The sequence below is a fragment of the Euleptes europaea genome, chromosome 4, assembly GCF_029931775.1.
Source record: "Euleptes europaea isolate rEulEur1 chromosome 4, rEulEur1.hap1, whole genome shotgun sequence".
NCBI lineage: Eukaryota > Metazoa > Chordata > Lepidosauria > Squamata > Sphaerodactylidae > Euleptes > Euleptes europaea.
In genome coordinates, this window is record NC_079315.1 from 68173315 (window position 1) to 68194538 (window position 21224).

The following is a 21224-nucleotide window of genomic DNA, read 5'->3' on the forward strand; positions in this document are numbered from 1 at the left end:
GAACATTTTAGCAGTTGCACATGTCAAGAAACTGATTGCAATGCAGTTTCATGCTCTATTCAAACATTGTTTCAGGCTGAAGGCCTAGGAAAAGATGGGATATTTTTTAATGAAACTTAGAAAGCTGTGACTTGCAGAAACTTAGACAAGAAACCAGGTGCAAGGTGTTATACCATCACCTGTAATCAACTTCCAAGGATGCCAGAGCTGGGAAAAGGCATTACATCTAATTTGCAAACTTAGATTGTAGTGGGAGAAGAGTCTTTGTTGAGGGGGCTGGGCCCAGCTGCAGAAGAATCAGACATGTCAGCAAATTCCTCTGACCCCAGGTCACATGGCCAGCAACAGGCCCCTATAGTTAATTGACACAATCAATTAGACATTTGATTGGCTAAACAGGATCAGACCAATGAAGGTTTCTGGGCGTATAGCTCAGACTCTTCAGTCTAGTTTTGTTCCCTATCCCTGGTTCCAATTTGGTCCCTGCAACCCGCATGGTCCTCATGTTTGTGTCTTGTAGCTAAGTCTTGCTGACTGGAAACCTGAACCTTATCCTGGATTTGACTTTGACTGCTGAAAGACTGCCTTTGTGATAACATCTTGTTATTGGAACCAATGCTTGTAATTGTGTAGTTAGTGTTTTTATTAATGTTTTTATTTTTGTCCTCACTGTTTTTATTCCCATTCCTTGCATAATTTTAATCACTTTAATTATATTTTGTGGTGTCTTTGAATTCAGGAGGCTTCAATCTGAATCCAGCACTTTGGCCTGGATTGGCTACAGTTATAAAGTTAACTATTTTGTGAAACACACCTTTTAGGCATCCTACCTTGTGTGGTGTAGCGGTTAAGAGCGGTGGTTTGGAGCAATGGATTCTGATCTGGAGAACCGAGTTTGATTCCCCACTCCTCCGCATGAGCGGCGGAGGCTAATCTGGTGAACTGGGTTGGTTTCCCCACTCCTACACACAAAGCCAGCTGGGTGACCTTGGGCAAGTCACAGCTCTGTTAGAGCTCTCTCAGCCCCACCTACCTCACAGGGTGTCTGTTGTGGGGAGGGGAAAAGAAGGTGGTTGTAAGCAGTTTGAGTCTCCCTTAAGTGGTCGAGAAAGTCGGGATATAAAAACCAACTCTCCTTCTTCAAGGATGACTTTCTGAATTTTAGTCCCAAGAAGGCCAGAGGCTTGTCCCTTGGATTCTGGTTGTATGGATAAACAAAGGGACTGGTGGCAGGCTACCTTGCTGAGGGGTGAGGATTCACACTTTAGTGTTTTGTAACTTGTTTTGCTACTTGCCCCCAATTCCAAGTGTGTTCTTGGAGGAGACACTCTTGACAGTACATGCCTGCTATAAAGTCAGCATGAAGTGCAATCTTAATAATGAAATTATGAATGCTTGTTCAATACAGAAATCTCTGTGTGCAAGAACAAAGATGACAAGTTAACCCACCGAAATATATTATGTTATGGATTTTCAAAGAACAATTTAAACTTCACATGTCTCACATTATCTCATAGTTCTCTCAAACATGAGAGCCATTTTACAGAACAGCAGGAAATCCATGTCCAATTAAAGGCATCACAGCTGTAGCCTGCAATAATTCAAGAGGATGTGGGAATCTCCCACATAGCACAAAAAGTGCTGCAGATGTCTTTTCCACCATTTGAAAACCGTTAACTCTACTTGTGTCAAATCTTAAAAGCTTTGACTGTTCCTTTCTAAAGCACTATGTACCTATTAAATTGGCACAGCTGGCTCCTCAAAAGCACCATGTGCAGCTTTTGTGTGCATGCCTTCAAGCAGAGAGCTAGGATTTGTGACTCTGACAAAGGGTTAATAAGTTAACTTATCTCACTCGAAAAAGCACAATGCTTTCAGCAGCTACTTGGAGACGTGTTCAGTTCAAGAACTGGGCTCACGATTCTTAAGAGAATTTTGGAAAACAACTTCTTCCAACTTATATGTCGTGTTTCTGCATACTTATGCAAGTCTGTAAGTGCTAATATATCATTTTGCTGTACTTAATCAGTACCCTTACTAAGGTCCCAAAGTAGTGAATAAATTATTTAAAAATCAATAAATTCCAATAAAATATAAACAGTAACAATATGAACTGCTTGCATGTCTCTCAGAAGCATGCTCTCAAAGAGACTCCAAGAATGGAAATGAGCTGAGAGCACGTGCTCATCTTCTCCAATCATCCCTGTCACAAAATAAAAGAATTAACTAAGAGCCAAAGGGAGAGACATAAGTAAGGAACAACAGTGGTCATACATAATTGCAGTCAAGCACAGGTGATTTCAAGGAAAGCAAAGGGTATGCAGTCCCTTGGGCATCTCATTGATCCTGGGTCCATTTAATCCGCCTGCTCTACAAAAATAGTATCCAAGAGCCCCTTGGTTTCAGTCAAATTAAATGGTTTTCTATCTGTCTGACCTCCAATTTGTTCAGCTGAGATTAATCTGAGATCCTCAAATATATTCCCTCTGAAACCTACGGAAGCCTAAACCTGCTCAACTACTGGTTGGACCTGGCCTAGCACTGTAACTAGTCTAAAAGCTCATCTAGTCTAGCAGCCAGCCAGGTGCCCCTGGAAAGTCCGCCAATAATGGATGAGAGCGACTGCAAGCCTGCCCATGTAAAGCACCAGGGGAAGAAAATTATACAGCTTGTGAACTGGATGTTGTATTTTTAGATACTGAGGCTATTAGTAATTACTATACAGATCCTCCATTAATTAAGTCACTTTTTAATTCCCATTCAAACAAATAGGTAACAATAATAGGATTGTCTCCTAATTTAGCCATCTAGGAAAAGCTCCTTCAAAATGGCTCCAGCTATCCCCCAAACTTTGTGAATATGAAATATCCAGTAAACTTTGAAATATCTTGCTTGATTCAAGTGACAGATGATATTCTATGAAATGCTGCTCCTTGCTGGAGGAATATCTGAACCACCTGGGCCATGTATTTGTTTGCTGGTTTCTTGGCTGGACCTAAAACTCAATCAAGAGCCGAAAAAGAGTTGAGCAGATTTAAGTTGTTTACCTGGAGGCATGACCGTCTCAGTCAGTCTGGATCCTGCAGTAGGAGCAATTGTGTTACAATGGATGTTGTACTTCCTGCCTTCAACTGCAAGTGTGTTTGAAAGACCTAGAAGACCAAGTTTGGCAGCACTGTAGTTTGCCTGACCAAAGTTGCCATAAATTCCAGCAGCAGAGGAAGTCATAATTATCCTTGAAAGGAACACACAAAACACAAATTCCTGAATTAATACATCATAGTAACAAGAGCTCTGAGAAGTGTTATCATGAGAAGTTTAATCATGTAAAAGCATTTGTATCTAAGGAATAATCAGCACTAGCTCATTCATACAACTACAAAGGAATATTCAGATCTTTAAATAATAAGATATTTTCAGCACAGTATAAGTGTCAGTGCCCTGACCTGGATGGCCCAGGCTAGCCTGATCTCTCAGATCTCAGAAGCTAAGCAGGGTCAGCCCTGGTTAGTATTTGGATGGGAGACCACCAAGGAATACCAGGGTTGCTATGCAGAGGAAGGCACTGGCAAACCACCTCTGTTAGTCTCTTGCCATGAAAACCCCAAAAAGGGGTCGCCATAAGTTGGCTGCGACTTGACGGCACTTTACTCACACATAAGTGTCAGTAAGAAACCTGAAATATTGTTCTCATTATAATTTTTAAGTTGGTTTAATTCATACAACGTACCAAAGTTGCAGTGATTAAATTTACACGCTCACCTCACTGTTCAAAAATAAATGACTAGGTCACATGATAATATTCCTTCTATTGGGTGAAAGGACAGCTAAATCCTTATGTTTTAGTTTAATGTATGGTAACAGTCATATTAACGGCACAAAAAGTTGGACCTGCCTCACTAATTTAGGGAGAGCGCAGAGAACTGTGGTCACAAATGGAATGACAAATGAAAGCTAAAAAAAAATCTACCTCTAAATAGAGTTGAGAAGCAGAACCAGGAACATATACCAATATTTTGATTGTACATAATGGCTTCTTCATTCCATATACAATTTAATTATCACTCTGGGTGAAGAATGGTAAGACAGTATAATGGAGAGATAGCAAAGCAGCAGATTCTTTCAAGTTTTCCTGGCTACCCTTTAATGCAATTCTAATGCAATCCTATGAAAAGTGACTCAGGTCTAAGCTCACTGAAATCAATGGACTTACACTGGAGTAACTCTGTACTACTGCATTGTTAATCCATTTGTAGACTGCTTTATCCTAATGCATAGACCGTGATAACTGAAGGACCCTCAGAATTAGATGACCCAGGTTCCTCTGCTTTCAGAGATGCAGAGAAACCCCATGCGATAGGATCAGAAGGAAACCCAGTCCTGGACTATGGATGGAATTTGCCTGACATAGCAGGAGAGGCATGAGTAGTTTGATTAGGTACACCTCTTTTTAAAAATCTGTCTTTAAAGGCTGCTTTAAACATGTTTTTAAGGGCATATTCCGAAGAATTTGTTGAAACGTTGCAAATGATTTCTGGCTACCATGAGGAAACTGTTTCAATTGTTACAAACGGCCTTGGGTATTTCTTGCAAAAAGAAAGGAAAGATGCAAATTTGCCAAGCAGCAACAAAATTAACAGGTTCAGACCTTACAAGGAAACAGTTGCATCTAGCATAGCCACAAAGTATTTTTCCCCCTCTTATTAATCTTGTATCCATATGCAGCATGTTCAGCAAGCAGCTGAACCCATATTCACCTTCCAAAATTCTGGTTCTTCATATGGTTCCATGCGGCTCGGGTTACCAGGAAGGATCCTCTCAAATGAACTTTGTGAATGATATCTAGGGGGGAAAGATTCGGCAATTGTATTAGATTATTCTTGAAAGTGGAGAAGTAAATGTAAAAAGAAAAATGGGCTTTGCTATTTAATAAACTCACCCCAGTCTTCATCACTTATCCTAGTGAATGAACGGTCCCTCAGTATGCTAAATGGACAAAAAGGAATAAAATGATCAAACTGAACAAGAGGATCATATAACTGAAGACTAAAACAAACAAAACCGATCTACTTACCCAGCATTATTGATCAGAATATCTGCAAAAAATGCATATAAGATATTAAGGTACATAAGCGCGCACCTACTTCTTTCCAATTTCATTCATCGCTACCTTATTGCATTTAATATTGGCATGCACCAAATCTGATTAGTCCAGAGAGAAAAAACACACGTGCTGCAAGAGCACCAAATGCTTAGTGGTCGTGGCCCACACAAGCATTTTGCTCACAGGTTATTAAGTGGTAATGGGTGTACAGAGTGAAAGGACAATTTCATATATACACTTGGAAAATCTTTCTTGGAGAAAAGAGAATGTGAGTGAATCCCACAATTAGTGCACAGATACTCATCATCAATTTTGGTTAACCTATCACATTTTTATCCTGCTGTTCCTTTAAGCAACTAAGAGCAGCGTGCCTGGTTCTTCCCTCTTCTACTTTATTATCAGAATCTTGTGAAGATTAGGCTGAAAGCAGGTTCAAGTAGCTTAAGTTCACCTTTGTGGCAGAACAAGAAGCCGGAGTCTTACGCTCTAACTATATGACACTATTACCACATATACAAATAGTAAGGCGACTAAAAATCTAAAATGAAGAGGGGAAGTTGAGGGGAAAGCTCCAAATTTACTGTTATATATAGATCCTTTACAGGGTTTATTTTAGGTATTTGGATTTGTATGCACCATTTATTAACTTTACTAACACGCTATATCTTTCTACCTCTTTACAACTGCAATGGTATCCACATAATTTTAATCGATGAAAACATTTTTTTGGAATGAACTTTCCTGCGATCCTAACAATTCTAGCCATATTAAACAAAATCTAAAATCTTTCCTCTTGTTAAAACATTATTTTCCTCCTAGCAGCATGGTTGTGGCAAGTCTACAGTAAAAAAAAATGAGTTACAACCAAATATACTGAAAAAAGTACAAGAAATTCTGGGAAGTAAGTTACTGTAAAGATACTTCACAAAGAATTGCAATTTTAAACAGCCTAATAAAAGTATTTCTCCGTTCTGGCAGATTCTAACTTCCAAATGTTAAAGCGTAATATTTTTTTAATGGAGCAATAGGATACAAGGCCAAGGCAGGAGCTTCCAAACATCTATCTCCCCACTGATTAATCCCCATAACTCCATAAATCATACCTATCTTCCCAAACGCCTCCAGTGCTGTCTGTACAAGCTTCTCACCAGCTTCCACTGAATCTGTAAACATCAGTTAAGGAAAAACAACATCACTCAGTCACAGAAACACAGAGATCTCTTAAAATACAGGTAATACAAAATAGAGATTCCCCCATACACACAAACATACACACACACAGGACAAAGAGGGAGATGTATTTTGGGCCAGACAACATCTAATTTCACATGCAATAGAACTGATTTTAGTCACATATGCAGTTGGACACAAGAAAGAGGCAGTTACAAATACTGATGGGTATAAAGCCTGTGACTACGGCTATTCTGCAGCTATTGCAACCATGGCTCCCAGCTATACTCATGAGCATCTCATTCACATGACACCTTGTTTATGCACACACATATGCACAGGTGGACAGGATGGTTTGTAGACAGAGAACAACATTGAGTTGGATCCAAAGTGGCCCCTGGCATGGATGGAAGACACTTCCACATTAGAAGAGCTGCTGATCCATTCCCTGGATTGGCTTCAGCTCAGTGCATTGTGCTCCTTTCTAGTGGTTCTTCACCATCGGGAGTGGGGGGGGACGGGACGACAAGTCACTGCAATTGGACAGTGATGCACATGTCGTACTTTGGATCCAAACCTTATGCGACCTTAAAAGATAAAGCACATTTTAAGCACTGAAAAAATAAATAGAGATGGATAGATTTTGTATTGATTGCTATTTAAGTGACTCAATTTGTCATCTGTGGAGATGCAGGAAACATACAGCTCACGGTTACTTCTGACATCAGAATTTAAAGTCAGAAAAGCACAGTAACTAATTGCTTTAAAGATACATGAATAAGTCACACAAGAAAACTTAACAAAAAATAAATATTAAAATATCAAACTAACGACCTAAGACCTGTAAAACATAGATCTTCCCAGCACTCTTTGCATACATTAGAAGAGCATAAGTCTTTCTCAAAAGACATACATTATATGGTAGGAAATGTAGGTTTGTCATAATAAATGCAAGTACTGGGAGCAGCACCAATCCCAACTCCACAGAATGAGTACCTAAGATGAATGTTCTTCATATGCACAGAAATGTCATACATTTACAATTAGAAATGTAATGAGTGAAACAGTTCTCCGGTATACTTTATTTTCTTTCAAGTGCAATATTAGAAGCCACTTCCATATCACAACAGTAAGCACATTCAGTCCAAGAGCAAGAAGCTACCAGGTAGGACATATTTAAGTCACCTCCGAGAATGCATGCAATATAAAGGAGCACAATTCCATTAAATTATTAGGTAGAATTAGCAGCTCTCAATATCTGCCTCAGGACAAGTCAACTAAACTCCTACTTTTTATTGCGTGCTTACAAAGCAAATAATTCAGGTGCCACAAATAAAATAGGATGGGAAGTAGACTGACCTATAATTTTGGTACCTTTGCTAAACATTCAGTGAGGTGTAGTGGTTAACAGTATCAGACTAGCATCTGGAAGACCCAGGTTGAAATCCCCACTCATGCCATGGAAGCTTGCTGGGTGACCTTAGGCCAGTCACACACTCTCAGCCTTACCTACCTCATAGGGTTCTTGAGAGGATAAAATGACGGAGAGGAGAATGGTGGAAGCCACTTTAGGTCCCCATTGGGGAGGAAGGCAGGGGATAACTGAATTAATAAACAAACATCCTGTTCTTTTTTTTAAAAAAAGGCTTATGAGTCATCACTCACACAGTCTACCTAATGCAGCAATTCCCAGATGATCATTGGGCTTTGTAATTTGGCCTGCTTTCCATACTATTTGGACTTCACTTCCAAATCAGAGACCAGAACCAAGTGATGAGTTTAAAGACATTCAACTGGACAAACACTGATTTAAGCTCTCATGTGACAGACGAAATTTCAAGGGAACTCTTGAATCAGTCAGCTTCAAACTAGTGGTAATTTGTATTCTGTGGTAGTCAAATATTTATTTCTGGATGCAAACATTTTTATTCAGGGGGAGAAAGGAAAAACCTACCATAATTAGCCACTGCTTTGCCACCTTTGGCTCTTATTTCTTCAACAACTTTGTCCGCAGCTGAGGAGCTTTTCCCCTGTCCCTTGAAGTCACCTCCAAGATCATTCACTGCATAACACAGAAGAAAGAAAGAAAGATAAGGACCAACTGGTACCGTATCTGGTACATGAGTCTCCATTACCGATAAAGCATTCTTCCCATTCTTTGGTCTCCAAGGATGATTCAGATGCTAGTTCAGTTGTGTGGCTGCTGTGGACAAGAAACTTGCATGGGATAGACTCCAGGTACTGATCTAATATTTTCATCCTTCCTGTGCTGGCAAAGCCAAGTTGCAGGGCTAGAGCTTGTACTAGCATCAATTCCATCATGTCTGGCCCCAGTTCAGCTGAACATCCCTCCCCAAGGAAATGTTATATACTTAATCTTGTTGTGTGTGTGTTAAGTGCCGTCAAGTCGCTTCCGACTCATGGCAACCCTATGAATGAAAGTCCTTCAAAATGTCCTATCTTTGACAGCCTTGCTCAGATCTTGCAAATTGAAGGCTGTGGCTTCCTTTATTGAGTCAATCCATCTCTTGTTGGGTCTTCCTCTTTTCCTGCTGCCCTCAACTTTTCCTAGCATGACTGTCTTTTCCAGTGACTCTTGTCGTCTCATGATGTGACCAAAATACGATAGCCTCAGTTTAGTCATTTTAGCTTCGAGGGTCAGTTCAGGCTTGATTTGATCTATAACCCACTGATTTGTTTTTTGGGCAGTCCACAGAATCCGTAACACTCTCCTCCAACACCACATTTCAAAGTAATCTTGCTACTCGTATTGTTTTTGAAGGCTAATTTGGGCAGGGGGAAATGGAATAAAATGTTAACAACAAATGAGGCAGAGGAAGAGGCAGCAATGGATTCATCTCAGAAGACGTTAGTGAGGGCACAATCATTTATTACACTGCTCAAGGTGGTTTCTCCATAGGAATTCCTGGGAACATAGTTAATCAAGGATGAAGTAACCAGAACAAGGGTTTCTTTAACTTTGAGAGAGCACAGAGGCTCAGTGGGTTCTGCCTATACTTTTTTGAGATCACTCCACTCTTCAATCATAGATCATAGCAAGAACCGCTAACCAGACTGGTTCTGATGTTTCTATTGCTTCAGCTACACTAGCACAATTGGAACACTTCATAGCAAGCCTCCCAAAGCATAGGGTTGCCAACCTCCAGGATCTAACTGGAGATCTCCTACTATTACTTCTGATCTCCAGCCGATAGAGATGTTTACCTGGAGAAAATGGCCACTTTGGCCATTGGACTCTATGGCATTGCAGTCCCTCCCCTCCCCAAACCCTGTCCTCCGCAGCCTCCGCCCCAAAAACCTCCCAGCAGTGGCGAAGAGGCACCTGGCAACCCTACCTAAGCATGAAAGCACTGGACCAGTGAAACCACTTTTTTCTATTTTGGGCAATGACAACCTTAAAAGCACTCACTAATAATTACTTCTTTAGAGAATTATCACTATGATCTTCATTTCTTCCATTATAGAATCCAAGGCGACATTCCCAAGAGGCCTCCCACCCAGGCCCCGTCTGACCGGACCTAAAACTCCTAGTTTCAGCAACATTGTGGCATTATGTGTCTGCCACAAATACTTTACAAAGCAATGCTGCATACATTGACAGAACAACAAACCCCCCACATTATATAACAGGCCTACTTTTTAAATGCAGCTGCATACGAGCAGCGGACGCACCCTATCTCCTCAAACATGAAAAGCTCAAGTCAGTACTTCAAATTTAAATCATGCTGTCTGCATTTAGAAATCAGGAGCAAACGGCTTTAGAATTTTAATTAACGTGGCTTGCCTATGAGCATTTATATATGTTCTCAAATGTCTTTGCAAACATTAACACCAGAAATACATTTAACCACACAACATGCATATAGACTAAGAGTGGGATTGTCAAAGTTCTGACAAGAGTATCAAGGATGAAGAGAACTACCTTGGGGCCATATGCAGGCCATCTGTTGCCTATGTCTGTGTGAAAGCATAACGGATTGTTAAACATAAGAGTCCCAAGCGTCCTGGATGCAAAAATTTATTTTACAGGTTTTTCCCCCTACCCTAGTGTACTTAGATTCTATATTCAGACAGAAACAGCAATTGTTTTTAATCCTTCTCTAGTGAGTTGCAATTCAGTACTTTAGAACCGCTGAAAAGATGCAGGGGCTATTTACATGTTTGCAGACACAGATTATATAATAATAAAAATGCAAACCAACTTATCTAGGAAGAGAGCTTAAAGGAAGAAGGTGAATTCTACTTGCAGAGGTTTTTTTATGGTGCAGCATTACCCCCATGTGGTTAAGTAACAGAATGCAACCTACTGTTTGCTTCCACTGCGTGTTCAATAATTCATCTTAGCTGATGGAGCATGTTAAAAATATGTCCTCAGACTTGAGAAGACTTCTGAATTAAAGGGTAGCACAAAATAAATATCCTCGAGCAGAAGCCTAATTATTACTCCAAAACTATATTGCTATTTCAAATATTAAACAAGGCTGCTAGATTGGGTTATTTTTCATTGGAGAGAAAAAAAAAGTCCTGCAGATTGCTTGCTGCGGCAGATATTTCTAATTACAGCGAGGAACAAGACAGCAACAATTAAGAAAACACGCTCCACGGGGCCACGCATGAATGGGGAAAAAACACACACAACAGCAAACAGAGCTCTGGGTGTCTTTCACCACCGCAACTCCTACTGCCAAAGCAAAAGCTAAAAAGCTTTGGCTGGATGCACAGTAATTAGGCAACTAAGCAGGCAGCCTGCACAGGACCCCCTACTACAACTCCTTGTAAACACGTGCTAATCTTGTCCTCGGTGGGCATCCTTCAGGTCCAGTTACTAACATTTGGAGGTCTAGCATATAAGCTAGAAGGGTTACAGCAGGAGTTTTTATAACTGATGCCTTTTATCTGCAATCAGACTATATGACTACTCGTTTCTTTTTGTCATAAAATGGGTGGATGCTCAAGACCCCAGCTTCATGTGGCAAAGCATTTCAAAGGTTACGAAGACCCACAAATATCCGGAACCACAACACAGACAATGAAACTGATAGATTTGAGAGAGTATCATCGTTCAAAGAGTGTACTTAATGCGTACTTAAGCATTTATGTACACTTTTAAACCAGAGGTATTCTTACCAAGTTTTCTTTAAAACAAAGAGCACATCCAAACATTTAAAATGGCATGTGTTACAGTTCTTATGCCACTATTGCCACTTCAGATATGTATATTGGGGGGTGCATACTGGGTACATGCCCCAAACATGCACACACACCCCGATCTCTATGCACATGTACAGCTAGCCCAAAAAATATTTTTATACATGCACCATTACATGTTCATAGCAGATTACTGAGTTGTTCCTTTTCATCTATGTGAATTTCAACATCTGAGCCAGAACCATTTTGCCTACTGAGATGCCTGTAAGGTTCCTGACCCTTTTAGTCCTTGGAGGTGCAATTTTTAGAGTTGTTCCCCTGAATGGCAACTCTAGACAAATACTGACATGGACCTGACCAATGCACACACACTTCAGGAGCAGCCCTACTTTCTGTCACATCCCATACGAGCTACCTAGGATAAGCAGACAAAATAGGACATTTCCAGAGGTGGTAGCCAAGTAGTGGAATTTTCTGCCTCGGGAGATCTGAGACACCCGTCTGGTCATATTCAAATGACCAGAGGTGGTGGTGGAGAGGAACATTGCCTTGCCATACATTTTACAAGAAAGATTTTTAACCTCAGCTCTGCATGAGGTTTTCATTATTTTTGCTGCTGTCATTTCTGATGTTGTTTTGTGTTCTGATATTTTCCTTTCCTTGTTTTTTCACAGCTGCTACTTTTTAGTGTTATAACTGTTAACTTCTTGAACACATGAACACACTGCCTTATACTCAATCAGACCCTTGGTCCATAAAAGTCAGTATTGTCTACTCAGACCGGCAGCAGGTCTCCAGAGTCTCAGGCAGAGGTCTTTCACATCACCTATCTGCCTGGTCCCTTTAACTGGAGATGCCGGGGATTGAACTTGGGACCTTCTGCATGCCAAGCAGATGCTCTGCCACTGAGCCACAGCCCCTCCCATTAAACTTCTTTGAAAGTCTGGATGGAAAAGCAGAGCAAAATGTATCACAGCTATTCAAGAGTGATGCCGACATATATTAAAATATTCACAAGAGAAATGTTTAACAGTCTGATACACAGAGCGGCTGGCGATATAAAAGGCAAGCCTTTTGAATTCAAACATAGGCATAAACTAGGCCACATTAGAAAGCAATAAATTTGAGAGCCCACTCAGCAGCAATTCAGGCACCTGCATGAAAGCTCACTATGGAGAAACTTCCCTTGGATCTAAAAAAGCAGAGTGACATGGCGGTTACAACACCTTAATGAAGCGTGTGGACACAGCTAAAGATCCCTGCAAATGTTGCCACCAGGAATTGCATAACATGAAGCATGCAAGAGAGATCTACAGAATGTTAGGGCACATTAACAATCAGTTCTTAATCTTGACTGTCTTGCAGATTGGTGTAGCACATAAGGGAAAAGTTCAATCCTTATAGTACTTACCGAGAGGTCAAACACTAAGGACCGTGCAAGAGTGAAACTCTGGTAATCAAGACTGAAAACACCAAAGCTGCTTATCAGCACTGGAGATTATGTGAGAGAATGAGAGGCTGATTTTAAGATTTCCGCAACAGCATTTACAATACGTTTGCTAATTTGATTCTTGATTTAACGCCCTGCTTTTTTCCTCACCAGAAGGTGCTGTGTGGCAGCAGCCTTACACAGTGGCGATCTCTATGGAAGAGAGGCAGGAATGGCCCAATACACTGGGTACACCTCAAAAGCAGACTTGCTGAAGTACAGCTGGCCTTAGTGCCAAAAGATTCTGGAGCATATGCCATCTAGCACCTGAATGATACCAGCTTATTTTCTACCAGCTCTAGAAAGCCACAAATGCAGAAACTAGCACAAGACTAGCTGAATGCACAAACAAACTATGGTACAGCAACAAAGTGCTGTGCAGATTTCTGGCGTCCTGGATAGTAGCTCTTTAACTGTCTTCCACCGTAGGTTACAAAACACTGGTATGGTTATACATTAACCTAAAACGACATGAGGCAATAAGAGCAGAACTGACACCTCTGCTGAAAATGCCTAGTTTTTTCCTGAAAATTCTAAAAAAAAGTCTGAAAAAGCTAAGAAACCATATTGGCAGCTATAGAATATAAAGCTGGATGCAAGAGGATCCTGTTCTAGTGCTCCACAGCTTGTGCTTTGGGGGCATATTTTGGACATAGTTAAATAAAAAATGAAGCTGGTTTGCATTTAAATTAACTGCGAACACTTCCAGAGTAAGGCTATAATCCAAAACAGCTGTTAACCCCTATTAAAAGGGTCTGCATGCCCAGCTCAGGCACTGCAGCTTGCTCCAACAACAGTTTAAATGGGATGAGAAATTCCTGGAGCTGCTGCAGGGAAAACTGAAGAGACAATACACGACAACATGTAGTCTCCCTGTGCATGGGTAAGCAGCTCCTTCGGATCGCAGCTACTCAATCTGCGAGTCAAAAAAACAGCCTAGAGCTACTGAAGAGCTGCTTGGCAGCAACACAGGAGCTTTGCATGCTGCTAGAGCTGCAAATGTCAACAAATGAATGGGACATTTGTTCTCCAAAAGGATAAAGCTATGCTAAAATATAAAAGCTGAGGTTCCTGGACAGGCTTATAGCACAACTCTGCAACTTCTGGACTGCCTGAGAATTTGAGCAACACATTTCCCATGCCTAGGTACACACCCTTAAACAATTCAGATGACGCTCCAGACTATGGTTGGGAAGCTTGGAAAAGAGCCCAAGGCTCACATATTCCTCTCCTTCTAGGGTTGCCATGTCCCTCTTCATCACTGGTGGGAGGTTTTTGGGTGGAGCCTGAGGAGGGCAGGGTTTGGGGAGGGACTTCAACGCCATAGAGTCCAATTTCCAAAGCGACCATTTTCTCCATGTGAACTGATCTCTATCGGCTGGAGATCAGTTGTAATAGCAGGAGATCTCCAGCTAGTACCTGGAAGTTGGCAACCTTATCTCCTTCAGTATAACCCCTTGATTGAATTATTGCCAGTATAACAACTTAATTTCTAATAGCTTTTGTTCATTAGGTATTTTCTGCCTTTAGGAAGGCTGGCATTTGATTTTCTTGTCTTACACCTCAAGGTGACCTCTGTAGTCACTTCATGGTGAAGAGTGAACCAGGGCATGAGAAAAGGTCAGTCAGTACATCTTGGAATTGTTGTTTAACATGACCACTGCCACAAAAATCTAGGGTTGAATATATACACTTTGTCTCCAAGGCTGTTTGGGATGTGCTCAAGTTCACAAAGTAATATTGCAAATTAGCAGCTTGGTGTCAGTAGGGTACAAAGTAAAACATACTCAACTCACTGCTCCTTATAGTGTCAACAACATTTTGTTGTGCAATCTAACAATCTTGTCCATTACAGGACTAAGTAAAAATGTTCTCTCTAAATAGGATGGAATGATTCCTCCATACAGATGAATGGAAAAGGCCACCCTCCACATAAGCTCCTGCAAAACTACAGCTATTCATTACAGGAACCATCTGGCCCTGTGATGACTTTTCGCCTGGTTCCCAGGCATTAAATTATGCATAGAGACATAAAAATTCAGTATTGGCCCAACAAATGCTACATAAGCACCAGTGGAAATTAGTTGCTGACACCTCAGGGCATAGTAGTAGCGTCTGTCTGCCTAAACCCATCTACTGACAAGCAAGTCCAGTTCATTGCAGTGGAACATACTGGCATAAGAAAATAGGTTTAGGGGTTGCGGCCTGAAGCTTGGAAGTATCACCACGTGTAACGGGAAGCAAGTGAAAATAAGGCAATAAAACTTGGTGGAGAACAGAAAGGCATCAGCACTGCCGCTGTGAAGTAAAAACTGAAACTATTCTACCACACAGATTGGGTATACCCCTCATCACATCTCATTAAACAGGAAATTAACCAGAGCCATTGCAAGGCAGCAGCATCTGATTAGGACCAGGAAGACCCAGGTTCAAACCCCTCACAGACCCAAAGCTCTCTAGGCCAGTCGCTTACTCTCACCCTAACCTACCTCGAAGAGCTGGTTTGATGACCAGGAATTCATTTTTATTTAGCTGTGTCTCCCCAATGGAGATCCAAAGTGGCTTGCATCATCATTCTCTCCCGCATTTTATCCTCACAACCTCCAGCCTAAGAGGTAGGTTAGGCTATGAGAAAGGGACTGGCCTGAAGTTACCCAGCACGCTTCCATGACGGGGTGGGGATCTGAACCTGGTCTCTCATTTTCTAATCTGAGCTCCTAAACACTATACCATGCTGGATTGCTCAATAGGTTGTTCTGAGCTCCTGGGAGGGAGGGCAGGGCGAGAAATGAGTTCATCATCCAGTTTACAATGAAGTTTATGCATGGATGCACAAATTATCTTGACTTAGCAACTCTTCAGTTGCCTTTAATGCAGCAGACAAAGTAATCCCTGCCCATCAAGGCTGACTATATGCAAAAGCTCATGCCAAATAACCTTTATTTCATGTAGATTTCCATAATATTACAAACAGTATTCTCTAAAACAGGGCTTCTTAAACTTTTTCCACTCGCGACCCCTTTTTGTCCAAGAAATTTTTACGCGACCCCAGGTATATAGGTATATAAAACAGGTATACAAACAAAGAAATTTATTTTAAAACAATTCTTTGGTATTTTTTGTGATCCCCACATTCAGTTACGCGACCCCATATGGGGTCATGATCCACAGTTTAAGAAGCTTTGCTCTAAGACACCCTGTGCAAAACTTCAAGTGGCTTTATTCTGTCACAAGTAACTTTGCTTTTGGCTAACGTTAATGTACAAATAACTAGCTATAACTACCACTTAGCAATCGGTAAGTATCCAGCCCATAAGTATGAGCTGCACTTCTGGCGGAAGGCTGGACCAATCAGCATTGTGCAAGACACAGAAGTGACTCCACATACACCTCTGCCATGCCATCAAAATTAGGTCAGGGAAGTTTCAATAGAAAAGCCGCTCAGTAAGGGAGCTGACCTTCAAAAGTTCAGAAAGTAACTATTAAGAAAAAGTGCAAAGGTTGACAGAATAACTTGTAGCATTTCAACTCACAGTTATGAAGACAAAGGTTGCTGGCAGAAGATCAAAAGGTGGACTTACCAACCACAGAAGCTCCTCTTTCAGCAAAAGCCAGAGCATATGCTCTGCCCAATCCTAGCAGGAATGAAAGAGAAGGAAATTTTAAAATTGTTTTAAAATCAGTTTAAAGAGAAAATTACATGACTAATGAGCAAAATTCATTCTGAAGCTGCCCCAGATAGACTAGGGCAATCAGATAATGAGGTTAACAACCTCAGAAGCAGAAGGTTAATGCTAGAGATGCTCCAGCTTACTCAGTGGTCCTGTACCCAGAAAGGCCATCCCGATGAAGCTATGCTTATGATCTAAGCGAACTGTACTGCTTTTGTCTTCAGAGCTCCTTGTAATAAACTGCAAAACATTTGATAACCAAAGTTCCCAACCACACTTTAATCTTGCATAATAGATGAAGGGAAGAAACATCTTTGGGTTAATCTATTACATACCAAGTTAGTAGGGTTGTCTTAAAAGTTTAACATCAGTGAATATATAACATTGTAAAGCAATCCAATTTTGTTTCCGCATATCCCTCTCTCAACCTTGCTACTACTGATAATTTAGTGACAAAAACTCTTTCAGCGGCCCAGCACTCTTCGAAAGTTTACGACACACGGACAGAACTTTATAGTTTCTTCCCACTGAAATGAACTTGTTTCCAAACCAACTAAGAAGAGCACTTGGCTAGGCAAAAATAGGCTACATACAAATTCAAAGAAGAGCCTTCACAGAATAAACAATATTCCTTTTGTTGTGCTTATTTGGAAGAAGGCTCTCAAGCCACTCATCCAGGAAGAACCGCTGTTAAGTTGAGATGGCAACAAAGTGTCCTTGTAGCTAAAGCTTCCTAAAAGTATGTTGTAATTCAACACCACTTTTGTAGATTTTCAGAATTCCCCAGTGCTTCCTACAGTGACGATTGTGTATCCGCTATTTGTTAATGGAGCTTTCTACTGGTAGAATTAACTCTATTTTTCAACTGCCACGTGTGATGTGATACCCTGGTGAGTGTCACATTTTTATGTGCATCTCTGGTAGGTCATGAACACCAAGTAGTCTTGCTTGCAAGCACATGTTACCCAATTCTTTAAAAAGAAAGAGCTTGTTTAAAAATATACTGATTCTAACTGACAACCAATGTGGATTGTTTTTTCAAAGAAACAGGTGTGCACACTGTATATGACACACAAGACCCTCATATGCATATAAAGTTTGCATGGAAAGGGTAATACATAAGTATCTTCACAAGAAAAATGGCCATTTTCAAAAACTGTAGAAAAAGTTTTAAGAAGTGAACATTTTATGAGATTTCGCCTGCATGTTATTTCTCCTGCATTCTTAAGGTCTTGTTACTATAAGAGGAGCCACAGCTCTATGGAACAGCACTGGATTTATACTTAGAGATCTTAGATTCAATCCACAGCATTTCTAGTTACAGATTTCAAACAGCAGAAGAGGACTTTCAGTGTCACAGTCAGTCAGTGTAGACCAGCAGTTCCCAAACTGTGCTCCACCGAGCACTTGGTGCTCCATGAAACATCTCCTAGTGCTCCGTGAAGAGACTGGAAAGAAAAATACTACTGTCATTTGATTTAGTATATAGGTGCTAGGTGAAAATTAGTGCTCCGTGATTAAATTCTCGCCTAAAAAGTGCTCCATGACTCAAAAAGTTTGGGAACCGTTGGCATAGACAATACTGGGCTACTCAGGGAAAGGCAGTTTCATATGCCCATAAGGCTTTGAACAACAGTCTGAGATAAACACTCTTGTATAGTCATGACAAAAATTATAGTTTTCATACATCCCACCATTAAGACCGAACTTACCATAAACATGTGACAACGTGTCCGAAACTATTTCTTTAGAAACACCGTTATGCAAATAAGACTTAATTATATTGAAATACACAACCTGTTTTTCTGGTACCAAGAAGTACTTGCTTTTTTTTTTAAGTGTGTGGTAAGAACAGGTAGTACAAGGAGGAGATACTGGTCCTACTATGTTCCTGGCCAGATTTGCGTGCAGAAAGAGATCAGAGTAAGACTTCAGATTTGTCTGTATTTATTGCAAAAATCGCTATAATTACTGAAGGATTTCATGCGTGGACCTCTCCTGCCAGGTAGACTTGAACCAGTATATCCCACATTCAAAAGTTCCCTGACCAGGGTGCACAGGAGGGATAACCCCTTTCCAGCTTTGGCCAGGGAGGGTGGGCTATAAATTGGGGGAAATAACCAATAAAATCAAATAAAAATTCCAAACAAAGACATACCAGCACACTGCATTACAAACTGTTACTCTGTTAAAAAAAATTTGATTTGATTTTCACTCCCAACGTTACTCAGCAATAAAGCTTGAATGTCTACTTGGCTGGCCTGTAAATGTAAGTTTAAAAGTACTCAAACTGACAGCTTTCACAAGTTTTATGAGTGGATAGGGACTGTATATATTAATTTGTTAAACTGGTCAATTATAATAAACCATGGCGTCTTTTCAAACAGGTGAAAACAGTACTTGGAAAAGCCTTGTTAAAACTAGGAGGCAACATTCATAGGGATGTATATTGTTGAGCAACTAACAAAATTAACCCATGAAGATTAGACTTCGTAGATATTAAGATTTACAAACAAATTTAAGCAACTTGCCAATAATGGAGGCCAGTGCCAAACTTACAAACAGCATATTTCATCAAAGGAACATCCAAATAATTTGGGCTCAGTCTTTCAAGTATTTGGGGATATTAATATTTAAAGCAAGTACCGAAACGATACTAACAAGTGGAATTAATATACAATTGATTTAGGACTCATTTTTTTTGTTGCCGTAGTTCAAAACCCTCTGGGTGTACTTGTATATTCTGCAGTCCTAAACTAGACTCAAAACACTTTGTATTGAGGGCACGCAGCTTCCAAGTTCAAGTCATTCTGCTGAACTAGCTAAAGTTGTAGGCATAAAAGCGCAATCTGAGTTTGTTATCTACATTTGATATCTTCCCTGGCAGTTGCTTCATCCTTGTAGTTTGATTTAACTCACTCCTCCCCATCAGCTACTTGCAACAGCCCTGTGACACTGAAGCCAGGAACATTTCCATGGGAGGTTTTGCCCCTCTCTAGATGCACATTTTCCCCATCCAAATTCTCCAAACTCAAAAATAAGCCCCCAATGCAGTTTTGAGAATTCAGATGGGAAAAATGTGCATCTGTGTGTGTGTTAAGCGTCAAGTCGCTTCCAACTCATGGCGACCCTATGAATGAAAGTCCTCCAAAATGTCCTATCTTTGACAGCCCTGCTCAGATCCTGCAAATTGAAGGCTGTGGCTTCCTTTATTGAGTCCATCCATCTCTTGTTGGGTCTTTCTCTTTTCCTGCTGCCCTCAACTTTTCCTAGCATGATTGTCTTTTCCAGTGACTCTTGTCGTCTCATGATGTGACCAAAATACGATAGCCTCAGTTTAGTCATTTTAGCTTCTAGGGTCAGTTCAGGCTTGATTTGATCCAAGGCAAAACCTCCCATGCATAAATGACCAAAGACTACAGCTTCGGGTCTCTTCTTGCTTGTTCCCAAGTTGTTATTCCTTCTCGTTTGTGAGTTACTTAAGAGAAGGCAGGGAGGAGAATAAAAGTGCCCAGAATTTACTCTTGTTGGAACATCATGTTGAAGAGAAACTTCATAAAAATTAGGTATGAGACAGAGAGGGAGAGAGAGGGAGGGAGGGAGAACTGTACCTCATTTGGGAACGCTCAGAAGCACCTGTCAACTACGGGGCTAACCAGATTTTTTTAGCATGGTCACTCGACATATTGGAACAAACTGGCAAAAATGGATTTTACTATTATAATTAGTGAGTTATAGAAATTAGTTTTAAGATTTTTATATGTTACTGTTGATAGATATTTTTGAAACTGTTAAGACACTTCTTCGGAAGTCGGGTGATGGGTCACATTTTGACGGTGGGCGGAGGGTTGAAGGGGTATCTTTTGGGTTTTAAAAACTTGGTAATTGTGAATGTATTAATAAGTAGTAGATACTGTTTTGTATTATTATTTTTTTGTATTACTTATTGCATTTTTTTACGTTTTGTTATAAAAATTAATAAAAATTCATTAAAAAAAAGCATGGCCCCTCGACGTCACTTTATAATTTAACTGCAATGTTTTCGCACCACAGATCTGCACACAGGTTCCTTTCCTCTACTTGTCCTGCAGCTGTTTGCGATCCAGGACCCGACGGGTTAACGCCCACCCGTCTGGTTTCCCTTTCCCCATACCCGAAGAAAAGACTCCCAAACCACCCAAGTGGCTGCTTACCTCCGCCGGCACCAGTCACCAGGACCACCCGCCCGTCAAACCTCAGCGGAGACGCCATCCCGCACCAAAGACCCGCGCGCCTTCTGCCCGAGCAGCCTGTCAACACGCAGGGCAAAGATGAAGTGGGAGAGGAGGGCAAAGGGCGCGGGCAACGCGCGTGCGCGTCGGGGCGCGCTGCATCCTGGGAAATGTAGTTTGCGATCGGGAACGAGGGGCGCCGCTGAGAAAGCAAGGGGCGGGGCCGGGGAGCCTAGGGGATCACAGGGCAGCGTGTCCGCAGGTTGGGCTACGGCGGTAAGCAGGGGCGGAAGCTGCCGCGGGTTGGAGGCTTCCGGCTCTCATCTAGAGGTCAGTTGGTTGCTATGGCAAGGAGGTGATGAAAGTTGCTGAGGCTTTTGCGAAGGCCTCGTGTGCGGGTGAGATGCGCC

At 41.1% G+C, this 21224-nt stretch overlaps 1 protein-coding gene across 1 annotated transcript in view; it reads right to left on the reverse strand.

Annotated features, from left to right (window-relative positions):
• HSD17B4 (hydroxysteroid 17-beta dehydrogenase 4) overlaps window positions 1–20873 on the reverse strand; it is a 74339-nt gene extending 53466 nt beyond the window's left edge. Inside the window, exons 1-8 of the mRNA XM_056848474.1 lie at window positions 20797–20873; window positions 16514–16567; window positions 8229–8336; window positions 6208–6267; window positions 5075–5096; window positions 4940–4986; window positions 4758–4842; window positions 3048–3235 (exon numbers count right to left, since the gene is read on the reverse strand). Coding sequence (XP_056704452.1) covers window positions 3048–3235; window positions 4758–4842; window positions 4940–4986; window positions 5075–5096; window positions 6208–6267; window positions 8229–8336; window positions 16514–16567; window positions 20797–20854 — 622 coding nt within the window. The 5' untranslated portion in view covers window positions 20855–20873. The remainder of the gene's footprint in view (window positions 1–3047; window positions 3236–4757; window positions 4843–4939; window positions 4987–5074; window positions 5097–6207; window positions 6268–8228; window positions 8337–16513; window positions 16568–20796) is intronic.
• Window positions 20874–21224: the final 351 nt, after the last annotated feature.